Source organism: Oratosquilla oratoria, chromosome 14, assembly GCF_046742065.1.
Source record: "Oratosquilla oratoria isolate Oo_2021 chromosome 14, ASM4674206v1, whole genome shotgun sequence".
NCBI classification, from domain to species: Eukaryota; Metazoa; Arthropoda; class Malacostraca; order Stomatopoda; family Squillidae; genus Oratosquilla; species Oratosquilla oratoria.
The window spans coordinates 61,908,378-61,935,573 of NC_134790.1; the positions used below are offsets into that span (position 1 = coordinate 61,908,378).

Genomic DNA, 27,196 nt, shown 5'->3' on the forward strand with positions numbered 1-27,196 from the left:
ACTTCCATACGGTGATGCCTACGTAGGCGGCATGAGGAGCAAGTGGGTGATGATGACGACGTCGGCATCTTGATTATATTGTAGTCGTACCTATGTAATCTCCATTCTCTCTAAACTGGCTTCATCAATTTTCTATGGTTATCAAAATACACGGGTGAAAGAGAACGAACGATTGAGCACTGACTTTATTTTTTATAATGCGATTATTATGATGCAACATTCTACGTCGGGCAGCTAATGCTGCCAGACTTGCGATGTGCCCCGGAGTGAAGAGGTTAATGTATCCACTTCCTCCAGTCCCTCTCCTGTAAGACTTATGTCCAGCTTGCTGGCATCCTCTTGCCTTGTACATCTCATCATCTTTTACTCACATTTACCTTTAACTTTCTCCCATTGCATACTATCCCAAACTCCATCACTTCCCTCAATCCCCCCTCTGAACCTGTGCAAATAAGAACTGGCTCACCTTTCATTTCCCTCCATTATCTTTAACCTTTTGGCAAAGCCCTCTTACAAATCTGCTTTACAACAAAAATCTGATCTATGCATCCTCTATGTTTCCTAAAACCACACTACTCCCTCTGTCCCTCTCCTGATCTTTTCAATTAAAACCATCTCATAAGCCTTCCCAACTGCATTTAACCTCTTCACTCCGGGGCACATCGTACGTCTGGCAGCATTAGCTGCCCGACGTGCATCATAATAATCGCATTATAAAAAATAAAGTCAGTGCTCAATCGTTCGTTCTCTTTCACCCGCGTATTTTGATAACCATAGAAAATTGATGAAGCCAGTTTAGAGAGAATGGAGAGTACGTAGGTACGACTACAATAATATAATCAAGATGCCAACGTCGGCATCATCGAGTACCCACTTGCTCCTCATGCCGCCTACGTAGGCGTCACCGTATGGAAGTGGTTAACGAACTCCCCCTAAATATACTACAATCATATATGTCCCCTTGTCCTTTGTAAAGTGGAACTATACAAGCGCTCCTCCAGTCCTCTGGGACTCTCTCCTCCCATAGACAGACATGTGCTAAAGAACCTCACAAGCCAGTCCACTATTACTTTACCTCCCTACTTGAGACACTCCACATGATGCCCATCCAACCCAGATACCTTATCAGCTCTCATCTTTTTCAAAACTCCTTTTACCTCATCTTAATTTTTATCTCTTCCATTTTTCTTGCCCATCACCATCATTTTCTTAGTGCTTTCCACTGCCACCTTCAGTCCCTATATATTGTCCTTCACATTCAACAGCTCTCTAAAATACTATACTTGTCTTCTCCTTACTACCTCCACTTCCATTAACATCTGTCCATCTGCACCTGTTAGCTTTTCTTCATTGCCTGTATAAGTACTACAGCAGTTTGATAGTATGGCAATGGCTGATGGCAATTGAAGGTGGCTGTGTTGACTTAGAGTATCTTTGTAATTTTCTGGCAAGTGAGGTTGTGAAAAATTAATAGAAAGATCAAGACTGGCATATTTACTGTAGTTACTAAAGTATCTATTGAAACATAGTACATTACATCAAATTACTGCAACCTTGTTTTCTCATTAGCCATGCCCTTAGATTACTTGTTTAAAAAAATCCAGAAAACTAAAGGTGCATGGATGGTGTATGCTGAAATATGTTGTACACTAGGAAATGCAGTATTTGTGCTGAAATTTGGTTATATTGATAAGCATAGACTCATCAATTTGTGAAAATACCCTAGTAATTTGGTATTATCCCAAAATTAATTTTGGCAATCAGTGATTTGGTAGATTTCTTATTTTGAAAACAACCCAAAAGTGCCAAATTATTATGAGTTGACTATACAGTAAAGAAATCTTATGAATTCTTCTGAACTAGTGTATTGTATTTGGACAGGCTGCAAAAACAGAGCTGATTTCATGTACTCCGGCCACTCCTGCCGAAGATCTTAACACTAGGTTGAAGCGGCTGATCAACTCTGCAAAGTGTATGCTGTTCATGAAGGGGTCACCTCAGCAACCCAGATGTGGTGGGGCTACTAAAGCTGTTGTATTCTTGCTTCTTTTATTTTTTGCTATGCTACTAACTTCAGATTTTTTCACTTGTTAGATTGCTGTTTTTCATTACTATACCTTTCCAAAGTGGTTTCCAACAATTAAAAAACAAATAAAATCTACAAGAAACACAAAGCAAAGCTATTAGAACTGATGGCTCTAAAACTTCCATAGAATATCAACATCAATAACACATACAAAAAAACATCTTCCCCCTTATAAAGGAGGTGGCCAGACAAGGCATGCACCCACCCTTCAGCATCCCATATTTATCCATCACCCATTCATTTTCTCCTTTTCCTTTGGTCCTTGTGGATGGAGGGCCATCCCTGTCCCCAACCCTATGCATGTGTCAGAAACAATGCAGCAAAACAGCACCTCAGCAGGACCCAATTGCCAAAGCTTGTCCCTCACTGCTTCATTATGAAGTAGTCCTTCCCCCATGTCCACTCACAATTAGAGAAGATAAGGAGAAATCCCATCAGACTCTGCATGAGACCCATCCAACCCAGGTTCCCACCAGTCCTTCAATGCCCTTTGCACCTTGTACCCTTCCACAGCCTTCTCACTCCCCCACCACAGCCACTTTCTCAGCCCCCCCCCCCACTGCCACAATCAATCCTCCCCTCCCCTACATTCAACAACTCTTGAAACACTTCACTCATCATCCCTCAACTGGTCCCACCTCCATGAACATCTGTCCATCTGCACCCATACCTCATCCCTTCTACCTGACTTACTCCCCTCACTCTCGTCACCTCTCTCCAAAACATCATTTTACGCCTTTCAAAATTCTTTGTTAAACTTTCACATCACTTTATATCTGCCCTCCTCTTTGACTTACCTTGCATTTTGCTTCCTTCTTCTTGTACATAACATATGCTTCTCTTGTTCTATCTTGAAACCAATCCTCATGTGCTTGTTTTCCTCCACTACCTTCACCTCATCATCCTACCATTCACCACCTCCCTACCTCCCCACATTATGCCTTGCCTTTCTTTTCCTCCTGTACCGCTCACTTCCTGAAACACACACTTCTCCCATTCCCACCTGCCATCCATCCCTTACCACCTCCCACATTCCTATTAGCCTCTCCTTGCACTCACCCTCCTTTTTAACCTGTCAGTTCTCAGCACCTCTCCACCTCAACCCATCTTCCACTGTCAACTTTCCTTCCACCAAAAAATGATCCAATGCTCCCCACTCATTCTCCCTGAAAACATTAATATCCAGAACTCCTTCCATTCATCCTTTGGATGCCACTACATAGTCCATAAATGCCCTATCTACCCATCCACCCACCACCCCCTCCCATACACACTTATGCTTGGCTCTCCTCACAAATGCTGTCTCCACTATCATCTTGTGACTAAATAATTAAAAATCTCCACTTCCTCTAGCCTTTCTCCTATAAGATTTACCTCCAACTCACTGCTACCTTCTTTCCTTGTACATCTGATCATCTTACTTTAACCTACCGTATTTTCCGGCTTAAAATGTGCATCGGGTTATAATGCGCACCAATGCACTTCGTTATCTCAGTACACAGATAACGCGCACCGACGTATAACGCGCATGCCAGGAAAATTCACTGGTGGCTAAAGCTCGTGAACTGCATGTATGCGACTCCTGCTTGCGTTGGTCCATTGTTTTGTGGGAAATTTGAGCCATGAAAATTTTATTGAATACAAAATGTACATGAAAAATTTCGGATTTTTACAGAAATTTTTTAATTTACTATCCTGAGGGAATAATTCATCTTACAAGTTTTTATCACCGTGTACAAGTTTTTATCACCGTGTACAAGTTTTTATTGCCATGCAGCAACAAACTATGTTTCGGTTCATAAGTGTCTTTACTGAAGTGACGTTTAGTTTAACAAACTCTCGCAAGAGGGTGTTTAGTGTAGGCTAGATTGGCAATAGAACTGTCAATCTCGGCCCTGATCTAGCATATTCCGGGTGAGCTAAAACGGCCAACGTTCATGATGTTGGTACCAGTGCTGTTTTACGGATCCCAAATATTTGCATAGACTACGATAATTAATGTTAGTAAAAATAAACCAATGAAATAATGGCGATTAATTACTTAGTATCATGTGAACGAGGTTACATGGAGAAGTATTTTTCATTGGCTAGAGCCACCGCTGGGAAATCTGTTGATTTGTCACTAAATTAAGTGTCAGTTTAGGCATCAATCAGGACACAACTAAGAAAAACTCGGAACTACATGTACCGGTATATGACTCATGTTGTGCGTTGGTCCCTTATAAGTGTCAGTTTAGGCATCAATCAGGACACAACTAAGAAAAACTCGGAACTACATGTACCGGTATATGACTCATGTTGTGCGTTGGTCCCTTATTACTTTGTAGCTTAAATAGTTTGTAGGAAATATGATCTAAAAAAAAGTTTATTGAAAGTAAATTATACAGAAAAATTTCGGGATTTTTACAGAAAATGTTCATTTTATATCTTGAGGAAATAATTCGTCTTTACCATTTTTTCTTTAATACTGAAACAAACTACAGACTGTTTCGTTTTAGCTTTGAACCTGCAATGACAGTGGTGAAATAGGACAGTCTCTCATCGAGGTGACGTTTAGTTAATATAACTCCCGAAAGAGGGTGTTGTAGTCAGGTGTTTGACACGAGTTTATGAACGGCCGCAACGGAATTTGTACCATACCTAAAGTGAAGCAACAAAGCCAACATAAAAATTCAAACTAGGATGCTGTGAACATGGGCAAATATCATGAATATTGATCATGTTTCATGGTGTTTAGGCCTATTTAAACATGAAAAATAAGATTCGATAGATACCTACCTATACCAAATATTTATATAGCCCATGCTGGCGTATTCTTTCATGTCACCATGGCTGTTCTTCTTGTTCTCACGGAACGTCACGGCCAACATCGTCACGTTGTTGTGAAAACAAATTACACACACAGCCGCAGAATTTTTATCGTAGGCAGTAGATAATGCGCACCACCAGATAACGCGCACCCCCCAATTTTAGGCCCTTCCAACGGAAAAAAGTCGCGCACTATACGCCGGAAAATACGGTACATTTACTTTCATCTTTCTCTGTGGGTCTTCTGCAAGAGAGACTAAGGGCAGCAGATTGACCCTCCCACATACTCTCCTGAATTTTGCCATGAACTGCTTAAAATCCTCTTATAATCTATACACAAGCAGTGTCAGCAGCAAATATCAACTGGCTAACCTTCCATTTACCTCCAAACCCCTGCCCATCATCCTTGTACTCACCTTGAGTACCACTCCATCTGTGTACATATTGGACAACCATGGTGACTCTACACAATCCTGGTGGAAACCCACCTTTACTTCAAACTTCTCACTTACCATTTCCAACCCAAACACAAGCTCTCTTACTCTGGCAAAAATTTTTGACTGTCCTTAACTTTGTCCCTATCCCATATACTTACAATACCCCCCACAAAGCTTTCCTGTCATTCCTATCATAAGTCTTCTACAGATCCATAAAACTCCAAGAGACATGCTTACCTTTTGCCAAAAACTTCTTACACATCTGTTTTATTATAAAACTTTGATCCACACATCCTTTACCTTTTCTAAAACCACCCTGTTCTTCCTCAGTCACTCCAGTTCCCCTCCAAATCCTTTCATTTAATACCCATCCATATACCTCCCCAACTACATTTAACAGACCGATTCCTAGAAAATTACTATATTCATTTTTGCTCCCAGTTATCTTATAAAGCAAAAATATAGGCAGGTTTCCATGTGACATCATTATGAAATGTAAACAAGGTGTGCGTGCATCCATGTAGGCGCAAGGAATGATGATTATGTTATAAACCTTGTAAATTCCTTGATTTCACTTACACAAAAATTGGTTGATAAAGGCCAAACAATTGATTCTGAGTACTTGTAAATGCATGTTGTAAATAAGTGTGCAGGCACTGCAAAACAGCTGACAGACATGGTGTCCATGAGGTTTAAACCTTGTCTATAAATTGCTTGACTTCACTTGTTCATAGTAAAAAGTGGTTGAAAAAGGCCAAAGAATGGATTCAGATTACCTGAAGATGCTTGAAGTAGAAGACAGAGTTATATTGGGAAATTGCGACTTCAAACAGGAGAACAGCTGCCAGACCCATTCTTGTTGAGCGATGGTTGGCAGAATGATAATATACTGTTACCAGTGCTATCTTGGAGAGATGTAATAGATTATCTGAGTGGTACACCTAGCAAGCTCACAAAAGAAGCAATAAAAGTATACAAATTGTTAAATCTTGAGAAGTATGATAGGGGTTACTAGGCTGTATTGAATGAGAAATGATGAGAGTGGGGTGGAAAGGGAGTTGGGAGATAGGGTTGATGAAAGAGTATTGGGATGGTTTGGACAGCATTGTATGGTGCAGAATCATGAAACATAAGAGAGGAAGAGTTTGAAAGTATTTGAGATGAGATGCCTGAGAAGTATGATAGGGGTTACTAGGTTGTATATTGAATGAGAAATGAGGAGAGCGGGGTGGAAAGGGAGTTGGGAGAAAGGGTTGATGAAAGAGTATTGGGATGGTTTGGACACATGGAAAGAACGAGTAAAGAAAGATTAGTTAAAGAGGAGTGGAATGCAGAGGTGGAGGGAGTGAAGATGAGGGGGTGACCAAGGATGAGATGGATTGATGGGGTAAAAGGGACACTGGGAAAGAGGGGGAATGTCTGTTGAGGAAGGAAGGTAGAGGACAGAAGATAGAGGTGAATGGAGAAAGGTTGTGTATAGATGATGCTGTAATGCATGAGGGGGAATGGATGGGAAATGGGGGGTGAGGGAGTATGTGTGAAAAATTGACACAGCCTGAAGGAATTTCTCCCCGTCTTCTCCATTTCTGTATGAGGAAATGGAGAGGGGGGGGGGGTCGCTGATTTAATGAAGTGCCTTGCTGTGGATGTGCTGTGTCTTGTGACACTGGTTCTGACCCAGGGCAGTGGACAAGATGCAGTGATGACCTGTCATCCAGAAGGAGCCAAGATAAGAGGGAGGGAAGGGTGTGGATGGGAGTGGAATATGTAGGGGATGGAATGGGTGGGAGTGGTTTTTATGCCTTTGTTTTTTGGTTAACTCCCTTTTAAGGGGGAAAAGGCCTTTGGTATATGTATGTATATGCATATTATTTATTAATTTATTATTTTTTATTATTTTACAGGATTTAGTCGTACTACAATAGAACTGCTGGCAAAATATGAAGTGGACTATTCCACCTTCGACATCCTTTCAGATGAAGAAGTACGTCAGGGACTGAAGACATATTCCAACTGGCCTACATATCCTCAGGTAAGTAATGTAAAAAAAAAAATTATGTACCAAAATCATCCACCATAATTGTTGAAGGGAGCATACCTACTTTGATTCGGTCATTTGTAGGTGCAACCCCCCCCCCCCCCTTTTTTTTCATCAAAATAATTGTGACAACTGCTTTTTTAACTTAACAAAAGAGGCCCTTGAGTTACAGTATTCCTCCAGTTTGTTTGTTAGCAAATAGAGTATGGAAGGCAGAGGTGGATGGAATGAACGGAAGACTAAGAATAGGATGAATAGAGAAGATGAGGAGAAATCCCTTCAGTCTGCATCAAATTACTATCCATCCTTAAATAACAATTATCTGCTCACACCAGTCCACTACTTTCTCTATTCCCTGTTCAGGAGACATTCCCCTTTTGTGCAGAGCACCTTTCACCCCATCCATCTCACTTTTAATCTTTCCCTCAAGTTCATGCCATACACCACTACTTATTCTTTTTGCTAATCTTTATTCACTCGTTCTTTCCATGTGCCCAAAACGTCCTAATAGTCTTTTGTTAGCTTTCTCTGCATTCTCCCTTTCAACCCCTGCTCTTCTTTTCACCTCGTTTCTTTTTCTACCCATCCTTGTAACCCCCACCATACTTCTATGATACTTCATCTCAAACTTGTTTAAATTTCTCCTTTGTGCTTCATGTAAATTTCAAATCTCTGCCCCCATACAGTGCCATAGGTGTGATCACCCTTTCTTATAGTCTTCTCTTTGCATTTGTTCCTAGATACCTATTTCTCTTGACACTTCTTTAACCCCGCTACTCCATTTCCTGCTACTTGTGACCCTAGATATTCAAAACTATCCATTTAAAAAAAAAGACCAGAGAATGTTTTTTTTTTTTTTTTTTTTTTTTTTTTTTTTTTTGAGAGAGAGAGAGAGAGAGAGTAAGTAATGGACTTGAGACTGAGGAAATGGTACATAAGAGAAAAGGAAACACAGGAGCAAGAAGAAAAGGCATACATACATACATATACCAAAGGCTTTTACCCCCTTACACAGGGGGTAGCCAAAAAGAAAAAGGCATAGAAATCACTCCCACCCATTTTATTTCCCATATATTCCACTCCCCTCCACCCTCCTCCCTCCCTCTTATCTTGGCATTTCCTAGATGATGGGTCATCCCTGCATCTTGTCCACTGCCATGGGTCACAAGCAGTGTTGCAAGACAGCACATCCACAGCAAGGCTGCTTCATTAAGTCAGTGTCCCCCTATCTCCATCCCCTCATGCAGAAAAGGAGAAGACGGGGAGAAATCCCTTCGGGCTGCATCAAATTTTTCTCACACATACTACCTCATCCCCCATCCCCCACCCACTCCCCCTCATGCATCACAGCCTCATCTATACACAACTCTTCTCCATTCACCCCTATCTTCTGTCCTCTCCCGTCCTTCCTCCACAGACATTCCTCTCTTTTGTAAAGCCCCTTTCACCCCATCCATCCATCTCATCCTAGGACGCCCCCTCATATTCACTCCTTCCACACTTCTTTTACTAATCTTTCTTCACTCATTCTTTCCATGTGTCCAAACCATCCTAATTCTCTTTCATCCACCCTATCTCCCAGCTCCCTGTCCACCACTGTTCTCCCCCTCACCTCATTTCTCACTCTATCTAGCCTAGTAACCCCTATCATACTTCTCAGACCTTTCATCTCAAACACATTCAAACTCCTCTCTTCCTCACTCATGTTCCATGTTTCTGCCCTGTACATTGCTGTTGGCACAATCACTCCTTCATATAACTCCTCTTAGCATCCATTCCCAGATGTCTATTTCTCATTACACTTTTTAATCCACCAAGGCATTTACTTGCTTCTCTCAATCTACATTCTACCTCCACCCCCACTCCTCCCTTTCCTATCACATTCGCACCCAAGTATCTAAAACTATCCCCTTCCTCCAGTTTCTCACCCTTAACCACTTCACTCCGGGCCAAAATCTCGTGGGCAGTATTAGCTGCCAGACGTACGATGTTGCGTCATAATACTCGCATCATAAAAAATAGCCACCTCTTATATTGATCGTTCTCTCTTTCATCCGTGAATTTTGATAACCATAGAAAATGTGATGAAGCCAGTTTACAGAGTATGTCAGTTACGCAGGGACAACTACAATAAATATAATCAAGACGCCGATATGGCAGCCTCGCGTATCCACTTGCTCCTCATGCTGCCTACGTAGGCGGCACCGTATGGAAGAGGTTAATGCTCACTTCCAGTCTAATGTCACTCACTTTTGCCCACATTTATCTTCAGCTTCGTTCTTTCACACACCTTCTCAAACTCAGTCACTAACTTCCTCAATCCCTCCTCTGATCCTGCTACAAGTGCAGTGTCATCAGCAAACAACAGCTGGCTCACCTCCCACTTTTCTCCATTTTCTTCAATCATCTCCAACCCCTGACCCACTACCCTTGCATTCACCTCTCGCACCACCCCATCCATGTAAAGATTGAACAGCCAGGGCGACATAACACACCCCTGACGAAGTCCCACCTTTACCTCAAACCATTCACACACTCCATTTCTAATCCTAACGCAAGCTCTACTACTCTCCTAAAAACTCTTGACTGCTCTTACCAGCTTTCCTCCTATCCCATATATCTGCAGTACCTTCCACAGTGCCTTCCTGTCTACTCTGTCATAAGCCTTTTCCAGATCCATAAAAGCCCAAAAAAACATCCTTACCCCCTCCCACACATCTGTCCCACCACAAAAATCCGATCTACACATCCCCCACCCGTCCTAAAACTACACTGTTCCTCACCAATTACTCCCTCTGTTCCTCTCCTAATCCTCTCAATCAAGACTCCCATAAGCCCTCCCAACCACACTCAACAAGCCGATCCCTCTGCAACCACCACACTCACACCCATCCCCCTTTCCTCTGTAAAGCGGAACTATACAGGCACTCCTCCAGTCCTCCAGCACTCTACCCTCTTTTAGACAAACATTAACCTCTTCAGTACGGGCCTTAAATCTCGCGGGCAGCAGCCGCTGCCAGCCGTACGATGTGTCATAATAATACTCGCATCATAAAATATAGTCACCGCTTATATCAATCGTTCTCTCTTTCACCCGTGAATTTTGATAACCATAGAAAATGTGATTAAAGACAGTTTAGAGAGTATGTAAAAACGCTGGGGCAACTACAATAAATACAATCAAGACACCGATATGGCAGCCTCACGTATCCACTTGCTCCTCATGCCACCTACGTATGCGGCACCGTATGGAAGGGGTTAAGGGGACCGACTGGTCTAGAATCGATGAAAATTGGGAAAATTGGGAAAAAAATTCTACACCTGCGTATGGCAAACGACAGTCTGTATGCAGAGTATTTCATCAAAATTCGCCTTATTTTCGTAGTTATGGCAAATAAACCCCCTCCTTCCCCCAACTCTACCCCATCTCGGCCCTATGATTCGTATTGGTCAGTACAATATATTATTGCAATAAATAACAAAAATTTGTAATGATTGAGTGCTATTGCTAGTGACTTCTGGCAACTCTGTCTCTGTACCAGAGGTTATACATAGACCCCAGAATGGGTAGATGCCTCAGAAAGCGATAAACAGTAGACGAAAATTGAGTGATACGCTCCACTGCAAGCCATCAATCCTTTTGTCATTTGACAAGCTGTTATACTATTTTTGAGATGCCACATCCTTGCAAGCAAACCAAACACCTTCAGGAAGCTAGGAAAAGGCAAGAATTACAAAGTAAGCAAGCTATGACACCCTAATGTAATAACCTGCCTAAAATGCAGGTGGGGACCAGGAGCCAGAAGACAGAAGATTATATGACTGGACATCAACATATATGACTGAATATGAATAAATTTTATTCTAAATATTATCAACATTCAAGCCTAAAAAACTAAATAAGGAAATGCCATGATATCCCTTATTTATATTAGTATGTAGGGGTTCAAAGTTAGTGAAAACTTTGACGGCTCGTATCTCAAAAGTTTTATACCGTCAAACTTCTATTCCTCCATAACATCTTAATAAATTTCAATGAAAACTCACACATAATATGTCTAAATCTGCCTGATTGATGAAATAGAACGTTTTTTTTTTCTTAATATCTGAAAGGGTTAATTTTTGCCATTTTCCCCAATTTGAAGGGGGACGGGGTGGGAAAAATATAAAAATTAAAATTCCACAAACTAATTACTTCAACTAAAATTTCTCTCTATTAGTTTGAAGGTCTGGATAAGGTCCTTCCACCATATTAATTTCATTCATGTAGAGTAATTATTATAGGAGGAGTAGCCATTTCAAATTTATCAATTTTTTTTTAAAGGGAGATGGGGGAGCAAAACATGAAAGGGTTGCAGATTAGTTTTTCTGGGTTAGGAAAGATGTATATGGTGTCCCTAACTCCTGGCATAAATTTCTGTGCAATAACCCAATTAATAAAGATTTTCATCTTTTGATCAGCCGGTCCCCTTAAATAACCTCACCAGCCAGTCCACCATAACTGTACCTCCTTTCTTCAGACATTCTGCATGTCATCCATCCAACCCAGGTGCCTTACCTGCTCTCATCATCCCAAGAGCTGCTCTCACTTCATCCTTCCCTATATTTCTCCTCCATTTTCATCACTCATCACTCTCATTTTCTTAGCACTTCCCACTACAACTACCTTTCCCTCCTTATCCTCTTTCACATTTAGCAACTCCCTAAATGTCCACCTTCCTCTCACTGCCTTCTCTTCCATTATCATCTCTCCATCTGCAACTTTTACCTTTTAAGAAAAGGCAGAAAAGGAAAAAAATTAAAGGTAACATATACCAACATAGACAGATTGATATCAGCATTAGATGAACTAAATGACTATCTAGAACAATAAAAACCAGATATAATGGGGATTGTAGAGACGAAATTGAAAGGATCATTACCACCAAATAGTATAGGCCAAGGCTTATACAATTGTTGGATCAGAAACAGAAACAAAGCAAGGTACAAGAAAAACCTAAATGCAACAAAAATCACAGGAGAGGATAATATGGAGCTGATTATGATAAGAGCTGAGGATAGAGATATGAAAAATAGAAAGTATGCAGTGACTTATGTCCCACCTAAAACTCATGCATGGAATGAAAATGAACACTCCAAAATGCTGGAAGACACAAGACAAACACTAAATGAAACACTAAAGAAAGAAGGAAATCTGGTAATTATGGGTGATTTTAACTCTAAAGAAATATGTTGGGAAGAAATGACTGTGAAAGGTGGAGAAGATCATTGGGGAAACATATTACAGGGAATGACCATTGATTATACATTGACACGATGGGTTAAGGAAAATACCAGAAATAGAAATAACGTTGAACCATCAAGATTGGATTTGATATTCACATCAGAACCTGAAATTGTGGATAAAATAGAGTACAAGACGCCAATTGGAAAAAGTGGTCACATACTACTGGAACTAGAATTAAATGAAGAAACAACTATAGAAATAAATGAAAAACACAGAAAAGGAAGACTGATGTATAACAAAACAGATTTTAGGAAACTTGGAAAATTCTTTCAAGAAGCAAATTGGGAAAATTTCGGTAATGAAGAAACAGAGGTGGAAGAGAAATGGGCAATTTGGAAAGAAATCTATAATGAAGGAGTGGACAAGTTTGTACCTAAACAAAAATAGGAAAGGGTATACATAAAAGGCTGGTACAATAAAAAGACAAAAGAGATAAAGCCTGGAAAAGATGGAAAAAAAAGAAAAAAAATCTGATAAATGGAAAATATACAACAAACTAAGAAAATATGTAAAAATACATAGGGAAGAAAAAAGAACCATGAAAAGGACATAATAGACAAATGTAAAGCTCAACCCAAATTATTTTATAGGTATGTAAATGGCAAACTAAAAAACAAACAGGATATAGAAATGGCGGATATTATGATCAAAGATTTCAAGTCTGTGTTCACCAAAGAAAAAGAAAATCTACAAAATTGTGACCAAAGAAATGAAGTAAGATCTCTCCCAACAAAGGAATTAAATGTCACTCAGTATGAAATAAGGAATCAAATACTAAAGCTTGACATTAACAAGTCACGTGGCCCAGACAGAGTTGCAAACTGGATACTAAAGGAATGTATAGATGAACTAATAGGAAAAATATACAAAATAGTTGAATGCTCATTCAAAGAAGGAAAATTACCAGAAGACTGGAAAAATGCCAATATAATGCCAATATATAAGGGGGGAAATAAGAAAGACCCAACAAATTATAGACTGGTGTCCCTAATGAGTACAATAGGTAAAATTTGTGAGTCATCAAAAATAGATGGACGAGACATCTGGAGGAGAATAATGCACTGAACCCAAGGTAATTTGGATTCAGACAGGGAAGACCATGTACCACTAATTTGATCTGTTTCTATTCAAGATTGATAGATATATTGCAAGGAAGGGATGGCTGGGCAGACTGTGTCTTCCTGGACTTATGAAAAGCATTTTAAGGTACCACACAGAAGATTGCTAAATAAACTGGAAACAATAGGAGGCATACATGGAAAACTATTGAAATGGATAGAGGATTTCCTACATGGAAGAAAAATGAGAATAGTGCTCAGGGACAAATATTCAAAGTGGGAAGAAATGAGTAGTGGCATCCCACAGGGGTCAGTACTAGCTCCGATATTGTTTGCTATATATGTAAATGACATGGACAAAAGTATTGAATGTTACATGAACTTCTTTGTGGATGATGCAAAGTTATTAAAGAAAATAAGTTCCAAAAAAGATTGTGAGTCTGTACAGAGTGATCTGAACAAAGTCTTAGAATGGAGCAAAAAATGGGGAGTAGAATTCAACATCAAGAAATGCAGTGTAATTGAATTTGGGAAAAGCATGAATAGAATATCAAGACTATAAGATTGATGAAAAAGAGGAAAATAAATTCTGAAAAGGGCCTAGGAATAATCATCACCAAAGACATGTTTCCAGATAAACATATAAATAAAATAGTCAGAGAAACATACAATTTGTTGATATCAATAAAAGTGGCTTTTAAATACCTGGATAAGGAAATTATAAATATTACTAACACTGATAAGGCCAAAACTGGAATATACAGCAATGATATGGTCACCCAGTACAAAAAAGAATATAAGAAAATTAGAAAGAATACAAAGAGCAACGACAAAGATGGCCCCAACACTTTCAAATTTATCATGTGAACAAAGATTGGCCGAGCTGGAATTGCCGACCCTGGGACAAAGAAGAGAATGAGGGGACCTACTAGCCATCTACAGGATTATGAAAGGCAAGGAACTCCTTGATAGAGAGGACTTATTAAAGTGGACAGAGGATAAACAAGTGAACAGGCAAAGAAACTCAAAAAGGACAGCTACAGAAGAGACCTTAAAAATAATAGCTTCCCACACAGTGATAGATATCTGAAACAAACTGGACAAAAAAATACATACATACATATACCAAAGGCTTTTTCCCCCTCACATGGAGGGGGGGTAGCCAACACAATACAAGAATTTAAGAACAAACTTGATCTTGCGAGATATAAAAACTGGTCACCACGAGCATAGCTCCCCTTCCCGTAAAATACAACTTGGTAAATACATTTACTTTCAACTTCCTCCTATCACTTGACATCCTAAACTCCATCACTAGCTGCCACCTTCCTCTGACCTTACCACATGTGCATTGTCATCAAACAACAACTGGCTCACCTCCCACTTCCCTCCAGTCTCTCTAATTATCTCCAATCCCCTTCCCATCACCCTTGCATTTACCTTTTGTACCACCCAATCCAAGGATTAAAGAAGTTAGTGACTAAGTTTGGGAAGGTTTGCAAAAGAAGGAAGTTGAAGATAGATATGGGTAATAGTAGGTGGTCAGATGTACAGGGGGAGGGGATGGCACAAATTGGAAGTGAATATTAAGGAAGAGAGGCTGGAGGAAGTGGATAGCCTTAGATACTTGGGGGCAAATGTGGTAGGAAAGGGAGGAGTGGAGGTGGAGGTAGAATGTATTTTGAGAGAAGCAAGTAAATGCCTTGGGGGATTAATAATTGTAATGAGAAATAGACATTTGGGAATGGATGCTAAGAGGAGATTGTATTTTACCTAGTTGTATCTTACGGGAAGGGGAGCTATGCTCGTGGTGTCCCATCTTTGTATCTCTCCATATCTAGTTTGCTCTAAGTTCTTGTAATGTTTTTGCACACACTGTTCTTTTGTATAATATGTTCCATACAACCACCAGTCTGTAGGGAAAGCTGTTCTTTTTTCAGGTCTCTTCTATAATTGTCCTTTTTGAGCTTCTTTCCATGTCCTCTTGTGTTTTTCTTATCCCAATTTAGTAAGTCTTCTCTATCAAGGAGTGATTGTGCCAACAGCACTGTATGGGGCAGAAACATGGAACATAAAAGAGGAGAGAATGAATTTAAATGTGTTCAAGATGAAATGTCTGAGAAGTATTGTAGGGGTTACTAGACTGGATAGAGTGAGAAACAAGGAGATGAGGAGGAGAGCGGGAGTGGAAAAGGAGTTGGGAGATAGGGTTGATGAAAGAGTATTGGGATGGTTTGGACACATGGAAAGAATGAGTGAAGAAAAATTAGTAAAAGAGGTGTGGAAGGCAGAGGTGGGAGTGAGCATGATGGGGTAACCAAGGATGAGATGGATGGGGTAAAAGAGGCATTGGGAAAGAGAGGGATGTCTGTTGAGGAAGGAAGGGAGAAGACAAAAGATAGAGGTGAGTGGAGAATGGTTGTGTATAGATAATGATGTGATGCATAGAAGGGAGTAGGTGGGGGATGGGGGGTTAGGGAGTACATACATATTGTACTGGGTGTGGCTAAATAAACTAAATAACAATGTAAAATATTATATTTCTCAATGGGATAAAGCACTACCAAGACAAGCGTGCGGTTGCTTTGTAAGCTGAACCAAGACTGACTCCGACGCCAAGCGACACCAAGAAGCTCAGACTTGGCGGGAAAAACATATACGCTTAAATGAACACTTGGTTCTCACAATAATATATAAGATATATAATAATAAATAAACAATATTACAAATATGTATGTACAACACACAAAGAATATTCTATGCCACCATTACAATATACCAAAGGCTTTTTTCCCCTTACAAGGGAGGTAGCCAAAAAACAATGGCATATAAATCACTCCCACCCATTCCATCCCTAACATACTCCACTCCCCTTCACCCTTTTCCCTCCCTCTTATCTTGGCACTAGAATGTAGGTTTTGGTACTCTACATTTGGAATTGGTGGTGAAAGGAAATCGGGTGGAGTTCTTGGCTTTACTTCTCCAAGTTAAGTTCTAACTACAACATACACAGCAAGCCCTCAGCAAAGCTTGGAGGGTTGCCAGATACATATTATCTACATATGTACAGTTGCCAGGAGGTGCCAAGATAAGTAAAGGTTAGGGAGTATGTGTGAATAATATTTTGATGCGGCCCGAAGGGATTTCTTCCTGTCTTTTCTTTTTCTGCATGAGGGGACAAAGGGATGTTCACCAATTAAATGAAGTGGCCTTGCTGTGGATGTGCTATGTCTTGCTATATTGCTTTTGACCCAGGGCAGTGGACGAGATGTAGGGATGACCCATCATCCAGAAGGAGCCAAGACAAGAGGAAGGGATAGGTGGTGAATGGGAGTGAAGTATGTGGGGATAAAATGAATATGAGTTGATTTATGCCTTTGATTTTAGCTACCTCCCTAGTAAGGGGGAAAAGGCCCTTGGTATATGTACCACCCAATCCATGTACACATTGAACAGCCATGACGACATAACACAGCCCTAATGTAGCCCCACCTTCACCTCAAATCACTTGCTCTCACCATTCAGAATCCTACCACAGGATCTTATTTCTCATGTAAAAACTTTTAACTACCTTACAGCTTTCCTCCAATCCTATTTGTCTGCAGTACTTCCCTTAATTCCTACCTACCTATCTACCAAGCCTTCTCCAAATCCATAAAGCCCCCCCCCCCAAAAACAAAAGCCTTACCTTTTGTCAAAAACTTCTCACAAATATGACTTGCCACAAATCTTTGATCCATACACTCTCTACCTTTCCAAAACCCACACCGCTTCTCACCAAGTATTTCCTCTGTTCCACACCTCTCAGTTAACACCCTCTCATATACCCTTCCAACTATGCTCAACATAATGATCCTTCTAAAACTACTACATTTGCATTTGTCCCCTTTTCCTTTGTAAAGTGGAACTATACAAGCATTCCTTTTGTCTTCCGGCAATAGCATATAGCCAATGTAGATTCAACCCCCCCCAAATTCTGTTGGTGGTGCTTGTGATATGTGGTATGTGTGTGGTGTTTTGAATTCTGGGATAGAAATTGTGTAAGTTATTTTCATATGTTCTATGGGGAGGATTTTGGTTTCAGTATGTAGTTGTCTAATAAATAGTTTTGGTGTATCCAGTTATTATTCTTGAGTGCTCCATTCTGTAAAGTTTGTAAACTGCTTGTGTTCATCTTGATGATTGTTGGGAACCATGATATGGAACTGTAGTCAAGGATACATACATATACCAAGGCTTTTTCCCCCTTTCAAGGGAGGTAGCCAAAAAGGGAAAGGCATAAAAACACTCCCACCCATTTCATCCCTAAATACACTCCACACCCCTCCCACCCTCCCTCTCATCTGAGCACCTCCTGGATGACGGGTCATCCCTGCACCTTGCCCACCGCCCTGGGTCAGAAGCAGTGTCGCAAGACACAGCACATCCACAGCAAGGCTGCTTCATTTAATCGGCGACCCCCTCTCCGTCCCCCCTTGCATATAAGGAGAGGACGGGGAGAAATCCCTTCGGGCTGCGTCAAAATTTACTCACACATACTACCTCACCCCCCACCCCCCCGCCCATTCCTCCTCATGCAATCACCACATCATCCATATACAACCATTCTCCACTCACCTCTGTCTTCCGTCCTCTCCCTTCCTTCCTCAACAGACATTCCCCTCTTCCCCAAAGCCCCCTTCACCCCATCCATCCACCTCATCCTAGGATGTCCCCTCATGTTCACTCCCTCCACATCTGCCTTCCATACATCTTTTACTAGTCTTTCTTCACTCATTCTTTCCATGTGTCCAAACCATCCTAATATTCTTTCATCAACCCTATCTCCCAAATCCTTTTTCACCCCTGTTCTCCTCCTCACCTCCTCATTTCTCACTCTATCCAGCCTAGTAACCCCCACCATACTTCTCAGACACCTCATCTCAAACACATTCAAACTCCTTCTCTTATGTTCCACGTTTCTGCCCCATATAGGATAGTTCTTATAAATGTTTAAGGGAGTGTCGCATCGCCTTATAGAGTAAGTGAAATTAAATTTTCTAATATATAATTAATGAACTTAGGTATGATCACCCCTTACATTTGTGTATAATTCCTCAGGGTATTCTGTTCCTCCCACGTATATATAAGGCATAGGGAATGTTTAATGAAGATATAGTGAGCTCTAGTGAAGCTCTAATTACTTAATGGAAAATCCTTCCACATCATTCAGCTTGTCATGAAATGAAAGCTTAGAGTCTGGGGAACAAAAACTATTGAATACATTTTATCAAATTAATACCTCTGATTTTTTATTAGTTTCTCTGAATAATTCAAAAATGCTGCAAAACTCAGGTTTCTTAAATTAAGAAAAATCAAAATTTTATTTTCTACTGTAGAAAATAAAGAACAACCAAAGATATTACAACAGAAAGAACAAAAACATAAACTTTACAGGATGGGGGATTTAAATTTTCACGAACATTTTTCGCAACCATTAGTTTGATGGTTCTCCAATTTCCTCTTCTTTGCTGATGAGGTGTGAGGTGAGGGTGAGTGGTGTGGCATGGGTGGAGGAGGTGTAAGGTGGGTGTGGCTAGTAGATGCTTGCAGAGTGCTGGGTGCAGCTGTGCTGCTTTTCTCCTCTTTCTTTTTCCTTCTTGTTTCTATTTCAGGCACTCATGGGCCCACGCTATATTCTGCCACTTCACTCTCTTGTTTCTTGTTAAATTTTCCATGATCACAGCAACAATACAGGGTGAGGAATCAAAATTGTTATGTACAGTGAGAGCGCCAGGAGCAATGTCACCTTACTTTGAACTTTTCAAGAGTACTGGTGCCCTGTCCACTGTCTTGGTGGGGTATGCTGGTGGGAGGAATTGCCAAATATCTCCATAAACACAGTTTTGTAGCAAAAAACGAAATAGCTATAGAAATGTTGATGCTGTTCCAATATACAGAATGTTTTTTATGGAATGGGGTTGTCAGAGGTTGCCAATATTTTAACTATTTTATGCTGTATAAAAAAATAGAAATGAAATACAGTTGTATAACTTTGTATGAGTGTTGCCACCATCATAGAGATTTTTTTAGAAATGTTTACCTAAAATTTGCTCATGTACCAAAACTTCTCGAACAATTGCTGGCGATGCTCCCTTAAAGAAGTTGATCTTTCATCTTAGGATTGGGGGCTAGCTGGGCTGACTGGATTTTGATGAGGTTAATAACAAATGTTGGGTACCAATATATTTGTGAAAGAAACATCAAAGAGAATCTCAGTGCTGCCCATATTCAAAGCCCATCAGCAAACTTGTATATATTTGAAGGTCCCTGAAGGGCTGACACTATGTGAACTGGGTCGAAGCTATCTCTCAACTTTGTGTTTCCATCTTTTCACACAAGCAGAGCTGACATCTAGTGACCCTCCTACTACTATAAGCCCATAGCATCAGTCCCACACTACTACAACATAGACAATAGTAGTCTTTCTTCACAGAGAGGTCTGTAGGAGGGCCCAATGACCATTAACAGTCAGTATGGAACTGCAGGTTTTGTGTCCTTGAGACTTGAGGCAACAATACATATATCTGAGAACTAAATATTTTTTGTATTCCATTATGATTGCAGTCCAGTTCCACTCTTTTTGTTCTGATGTATGATATGGTTTTTGAGATGAAGCCATCTGTGATTTTATTGTGTTAATACATGTAATGCCTCCATATATAATTGGGTTTTCCCACTTATTTTTTGGTTGGTTCTTTGTTACAGCTGTACATTGATGGAGAATTAATAGGAGGACTTGATATTCTAAAGGAAATGGATGCTGCAGAAGAGTTAGAATCAATACTGCCCAAGAAGCAAAAACTAGAGGACAGGTGTGTATTCAAGATTGTTGTACAGGAGTCCTCCTTATATGGTAATTCTTTATCCGGTAAATTCACAGTTAGGGTATTTGGTAATTACTACCCTCGATTCTATTTACGGTAAGAAAAATTCACAGATACAGTATCCGCTCGTGTTTTGAAGAGGAAAGAGCGGGGAGAAGGTGCGTCTGTCATATTCTATTGTTACATGTTATAATGGGTTCAGTATACGGTAATTTCAATTTGCGGTAAGGTTTTCAGGAACGCATATGTACCATATAATGAGGACTTACTGTATGTGAAATTAAGCACAAAGTATGGAGAACAGTTGTTGTTGTCATTCCCTAGACTGACTGTTATAGTAGTCTCCCCAAGAAATGCCACGACCAGAACGGGGTTTTCCCACAAATCCTTTATAGAGTGTATTTTGTGTTATTTGTGTACATGATTATGTATAGTGCAGTCTTCCATTATGTGTTGAATAGTATGGGGTGAAGTGTTACATCTTGGGTAATTGTCCACAATGTGGTCATCTAGTCTCTTCTGGTAGCTTAGAAGGGCTGGGTGGTGGCCACACCACAGTCTGGCCAGGTGGACTCTGTCCTTTCGTGGGAGAGAGGATTCAGAGGTGATACAGAGTATGGAGTAGAGTTATGTTTATTAGTTGCTTTGTGAACAGTTTGTATACATTTATTAGCTAATAATAAAATGCACACTGATTACTATTCTCATGGGGTCCTATCTTTGTCTCCAATGGTCAAACTTGGGTTTAAATTTGTTTATGTTTGACTGAACTATCATCATCAAGGTTATTGTAAAAATTTTCATCTTTACAGTAAATAATTTCTTAATGTTCTAATCTTTTTTATTTCCTTGTCCTGTTGTTTTCCATCTCAAATTAAGATTTTTGAAATCATGTTTACTTGGGTAATAGGGGAATGTCTGTTGAGCAGGGAAGGGAGAAGTCAAGAGATAGGTGTGAGTAGAAAATGATTATGAATGGGAAATAAATTGATACAGCCCAAATGTATTTCTGCTAATCTTCTCTATTTTCACACAAGGGGATGAGGATTGAAGGTCATTGTGTAAATGAAATGGCCCTACTGTGGATATGCTGTGTCTTGCTGCATTGCTTCTGACCCTGGCACTTGGCAGAAGATAGGGAATGACCCTTCATCCACAAGGAGCTAAGATGAAAGGGAAATGATTGATGGGAGTGGGATGGATGCATGCATGCTTTGGCTGGCAACCTCCCTTGTAAAGAAGAAGAAACCTATTGGTATATAGATATATAACGATATAGGTACTCCTCAATTGTGTGTACCTCTGAACTTTTTTGTTCAATTTGGCATTCTGGAACAAACAACTTGCCCAACCTTAAATCCTGACTTAACACAGGATATAGTAAATTCATTAGCCTTGTTTAAGGACTCAGTAATTGGAAGTGTGTACTTGTCTCTACATGATAAATGAAAGGGATAAGTGCGACATGAGTGAAAGTCATCTTGTCTCATGTCAAGCCACCTTACTTTTTGGACTATGGTGTAGTAATTTGTGAAGAAGAAATTCTATTGTTCTTATAAAGAGCAGCTTCAGTAAGTGCTATAAATTGTATCTTGCACCACAGTCAAGATTATGTCCTTTAGTTACATGGCTGATGAGGTTAATGTTTGTTTAAGAGAGGGTAGAGTGCCGGAGGACTGGAGGAGTGCCTGTATAGTTCCGCTTTACAAAGGAAAGGGGGACAAGTGTGAGTGTAGTAGTTACAGAGGGATCAGCTTGTTGAGTGTACTTGGGAAGGCTTATGGGAGGGTCTTGATTGAGAGGATTAGGAGAGGAACAGAGGGAGTAATTGGTGAGGAACAGTGTGGTTTTAGGACAGGGGATACGTAGATCAGATTTTTGTGGTAAGACAGATGTGAGAAAACTATAGGAAAAGGTAAGGATGTTTTTTGGGCTTTTATGGAAAAGGCTTACGACAGGGTAGATAGGAAGGCACTGTGGGAAGTATTGCAGATATATGGGATAGGGGGAAAGCTGTTAAGAGCAGTCAAGAGTTTTTATGAGAGTAGTAGAGCTTGCGTTAGGATTAGAAATGGAGAGTGAATGGTTTGAGGTAAAGGTGGGACTTCGTCAGGGATGTGTTATGTTGCCCTGGCTGTTCAATCTTTACATGGATGGAGTGGTGCGAGAGGTGAATGCAAGGGTAGTGGGTCAGGGGTTGGAGATGATTGAAGAAAATGGAGAAAAATGGGAGGTGAGCCAGCTGTTGTTTGCTGACGACACTGCGCTTGTAGCAGGACCAGAGGAGGGATTGAGGAAGTTAGTGACAGAGTTTGAGAAGGTGTGTGAAAGAAGGAAGCTGAAGATAAATGTGGGCAAAAGTAAGGTGATGAGATGTACAATGGGGAGAGAGTGACAGTAGGCTGGAAGTGAGCATTAAGGGTGAGAAACTGGAGGAAGTGGATAGTTTCAGATACTTGGGTGCGAATGTGACAGGAAAGGGAGGAGTGGGGGTGGAGGTAGAATGTAGATTGAGAGAAGCGAGTAAATATCTTGGTGGATTAAAAAGTGTAATGAGAAATAGACATCTGGGAATGGATGCTAAGAGGAGGTTATATGAAGGAGTGATTGTGCCAACAGCAATGTACGGGGCAGAAACATGGAACATGAGTGAGGAAGAGAGAAGGAGTTTGAATGTGTTTGAGATGAAATGTCTGAGAAGTATGATAGGGGTTACTAGGCTAGATAGAGTGAGAAATGAGGAGGTGAGGAGGAGAACAGGGATGGAAAGGGAGCTGGGAGATAGGGTTGATGAAAGAGTATTGGGATGGTTTGGACACATGGAAAGAATGAGTGAAGAAAGATTAGTAAAAGAAGTGTGGAAGGAGTGAATATGACGGGGCGTCCTATGATGAGATGGATGGATGGGGTGAAAGGGGCTTTACAAAAGAGAGGAATGTCTGTGGAGGAAGGACAGGAGAGGACAGAAGATAGGGGTAAATGGAGAAGGGTTGTGTATGGATGATGATGTGATGCATGATGGGGAGTGGGTGATGGGGGGTGAGAAAGTATGTATGAGAACAAATTTGACGCAGCCCGAAAGGGATTTCTCCCCGTCTTCTCCTTTTCTGCACGAGGGGATGGAGAGGGGGGTCGCCGAATTTATGAAGTGGCCTTACTGTGGATGTGCTGTGTCTTGTGACACTGCTTCTGACCCAGGGCAGTGGACAGGATACATGGATGACCCTTCATCCAGGAGGTGCCAAGATAGGAGGGAGGGAGGACAGTGGAGGGGAGTGGAATATATGGGAAATGAAATGGATGGGAGTGATTTCTATGCCTTTTTCTTTTTGGCTACCCCCCCATGCAAGGGGGAAAAGGGCCTTTGGTATATGTGTGTATGTACAGTGCTCGACAAAATTCGCGCCTGCTTAGGCCAGACCGGGCGCAAACTATGGCGAAAAAATGATGGTCATTTTGATGGTGAAACAAAGATGTCAGAACTCGCGCCTGCCTGTATGACGTCACTGCATCCAAGGACGATGCGACCAGGGAAGCTGGAGTGCGTCAGTTGCCTCAGGGCATTCGTGGAGGTAGGGTGTGTGTGGCGTTGTGCTCGTGAGGGGGCCAAGTTTTGTGTCGCATTTTTTTTACCTTTTTTCCCTTTTCAGTGTAAATATGGCTCCGACCAACCATTTAAGCAATGAACAGATTGCACAGGTGCTAGTATTGAAAGATGGAGGCCATGGAACGAAAGAAATAAGTGACTTGATGAACATAAACCCTTCCACAGTGTGCAGATGGATAAGGCGTCGACGCCAAGAAAACAGTGGTGCAGACCCAGTGCCTAGAAAACCCCCTGGCTGGCCTAGGAAAACTTCCCATTGGGCCATTAGTAGCCATTCACAATAGGGCCATTAGTCGCCCTATGGGAATTTTTCCTAGGCCTGCCAGTGTGTTTTCTAGGCACTGGGTCTGCACCACTGTTTTTCTTGGCGTCGACGCCTTATCCACCTGCGCACTGTGGAAGGGTTTATGTTCATCAAGTCACTTATTTCTTTCGTTCCATGGCCTGCATCTTTCAATACCAGCACCTGTGCAATCTGTTCATTGCTTAAATGGTTGGTCGGAGCCATATTTACACTGAAAAGGGAAAAAAGGTAAAAAAATGCGACACAAAACTTGGCCCCCTCACGAGCACAACGCCACACACACCCTACCTCCACGAAAGCCCTGAGGCAACTGACGCGCTCCAGCTTCCCTGGTCGCATCGTCCTTGGATGCAGTGACGTCATACAGGCAGGCGCGAGTTCTGACATCTTTGTTTCACCATCAAAATGACCATCATTTTTTCGCCATAGTTTGCGCCCGGTCTGGCCTAAGCAGGCGCGAATTTTGTCGAGCACTGTATGTAGTTACATAGTATTTATTTGAAATTGGAATCCATAATAGATTATGTATATACCAAAGTGAGTCCATTAGGCTGCTTTTTTCTCTATCTCCCTCCCAGCAGCTGACAGAATGAACATAGAATCTGAGTTTGGTACTTGAAGGGTTGATAATCATATGTCTCTTCAGGTAATGGAGATTAAGATTTTTTATTTTATTTTATTTTATTTTATTTATTTATTTCCACACACAGATTGAAAAAATTTGTGAACCAGGCTCCATTGATGGTGTTTATGAAAGGAGAACCCTCAAATCCCAGGTGTGGCTTCTCTAGGCAACTAGTCCAGATTCTACAGGAGACAGGGTGAGTAACAAGTCATGCCAATATTCAGTGCTAGCTGTTAGTCATAGGGTGGTTTCTTAACATGGTGGCTGACATACAGTTGTTACTAGCATAACCACTGTGTTGCTACATGTAGAATGATAACTATTAATGAAAGCATGGAGTGAAACTGAATACAAGGAGATGCTAGTGGCTACCCATAGAAAATTGTAGAAAAAAGTGAAAGTATAGGCCTGATGGGTGACTTGTACATACATTATACTTACGACCCACTTTTGGAGAAGAATAGGTGAAAGTAAAGAGATCCGTATATTTTGATCACCATCTGTGATCCTCTTCAGCAGATGTGTTACAGAGTGGAGAGAAGCATGTATATATACAAAAAGAGTGAGTTGAACAAGTAGGGATAGGGACTCAGGTCACGTGTCTGGTGCTACGTGGACATTGGTGGGTATTGTCCACAGTTAGTGTAGAAGGTAGCAATCTATTAACAGTCTGGTGACCATTGGTCATTGGAGATGTTATAATTGGGAAAATGTAACATCTCCAATGGCCAATGGTCACCAGACTGTATAACTACCTTAGCTATTAATAGATTGCTACCCACTACACTAACTGCGGACAATATCCACCAATGTTCACGTAGTGTCAGACACGTGACCTGAGTCCCTGTCCCTACTTGTTCACCTCACTACTTTGGTATGAATACATGCTTCACTCTATAACACATCTGCTGAAGAGGATCACAGATAGTGATCAAAATTAGATCTCTTTACTTTCACCTATTCTTCTCCGAAAGTGGGTCGTTAGAATAATTTTACCAATGTGCTATGATATTACTTTGTGTTATACATATATATATATATATATATATATATATATATATATATATATATGCAGTGCTCAACAAAAATTTAGGCCGGGTGTGTCAGACAACTTGTAGCACGATAAAAGTTTGTTGGGCATCCTTTGCGTATCGTAGCATGGACATAGCAAGATCATGTAGTTTCTGGCTAGGTATAACATCCCAACAAGCCCTAATTTCCTTCTCCAGCTTGGGGAGAGTGCTGATGTCCTTTTCTTGTAAACTGTGTTTAACCACCTGCCAAAGATTCTCAGTTGGCTTTAAATCTGGACTGTTTCCAGGCCAATCCTCAATGATTTTAATCTCACAGTCTTGAAGCCAGGTTATAACAGATTTAGCAGTGTGGCAGGGGGCACTATCCTGTTGGAACACGCTTGCACCTGTTAACTTAAAGCACTCCTCCAGATGTTCATTTAGCAGCTCATAATAAATGTATCCAGTTGATTTTAATGTTGGTAGGCAACATAACAAGCTTCCTCAAGCCCCTGCCTGAGATACAACCCCATACCATTAATGAACTGAGGTGTTTCGCTCCTGATACACGTTGCCACCCCTCCCCTCAGTCACTGTGAACATTGCTTCATCAGACCAAAGCATGTCCAGCCAGTCAGCATCATCCCACTGAAGATATTTTAGAGCATAAGTGCACATAGGTGGGAATCAGTTTCTTGACGGGACGGTGTCTTTTGTAACCAAGCTCATGAACACCTAGGCTAACAGTACATACAGACACTTCACTGAACAGACCACTATTATTTCCCTTAATTTTATGGGCTGAAATATGAGGACTCTTCTCTAGGTCTCTCTTAACAATGTTATCAAGACACCTAGAGGTCTTACAAGGCCTACCAGACTGCTCTTTCTGGGTTGGTATGGAATCACACTCTTCCTCCACCTAGCAACGTAATGCCTCACAGCATGGTCACTTATTTTAAGTTGGTCGGCTATTTCCTTAGTTTGCTTAATGGCCTTCTTGAGAGTGATAATCTGGGCAATAGTTTCAGATGATAACTGCCTCGCTTTCCCCATAATAAGGCCAC

General features: G+C 40.9%; 2 protein-coding genes across 3 annotated transcripts in view; one reads left to right on the forward strand and one right to left on the reverse strand.

Moving 5' to 3' along the window:
* Grx3 (Glutaredoxin 3) overlaps positions 1–27,196 on the forward strand; it is a 90,153-nt gene that overhangs the window by 35,239 nt on the left and 27,718 nt on the right. For both annotated transcript variants that reach the window (XM_076198121.1, XM_076198122.1), the window contains exons 4-7: positions 1,882–2,014; positions 7,236–7,363; positions 20,462–20,568; positions 25,202–25,312. In XM_076198121.1, the coding sequence (XP_076054236.1) occupies positions 1,882–2,014; positions 7,236–7,363; positions 20,462–20,568; positions 25,202–25,312 (479 nt within the window). The remainder of the gene's footprint in view (positions 1–1,881; positions 2,015–7,235; positions 7,364–20,461; positions 20,569–25,201; positions 25,313–27,196) is intronic.
* LOC143032890 (uncharacterized) overlaps positions 14,231–27,196 on the reverse strand; it is a 144,384-nt gene continuing 131,418 nt past the window's right edge. The window contains exon 2 of the mRNA XM_076198109.1: positions 14,231–15,487. The gene's annotated coding sequence lies outside the window, so the exon portion shown is untranslated. The remainder of the gene's footprint in view (positions 15,488–27,196) is intronic.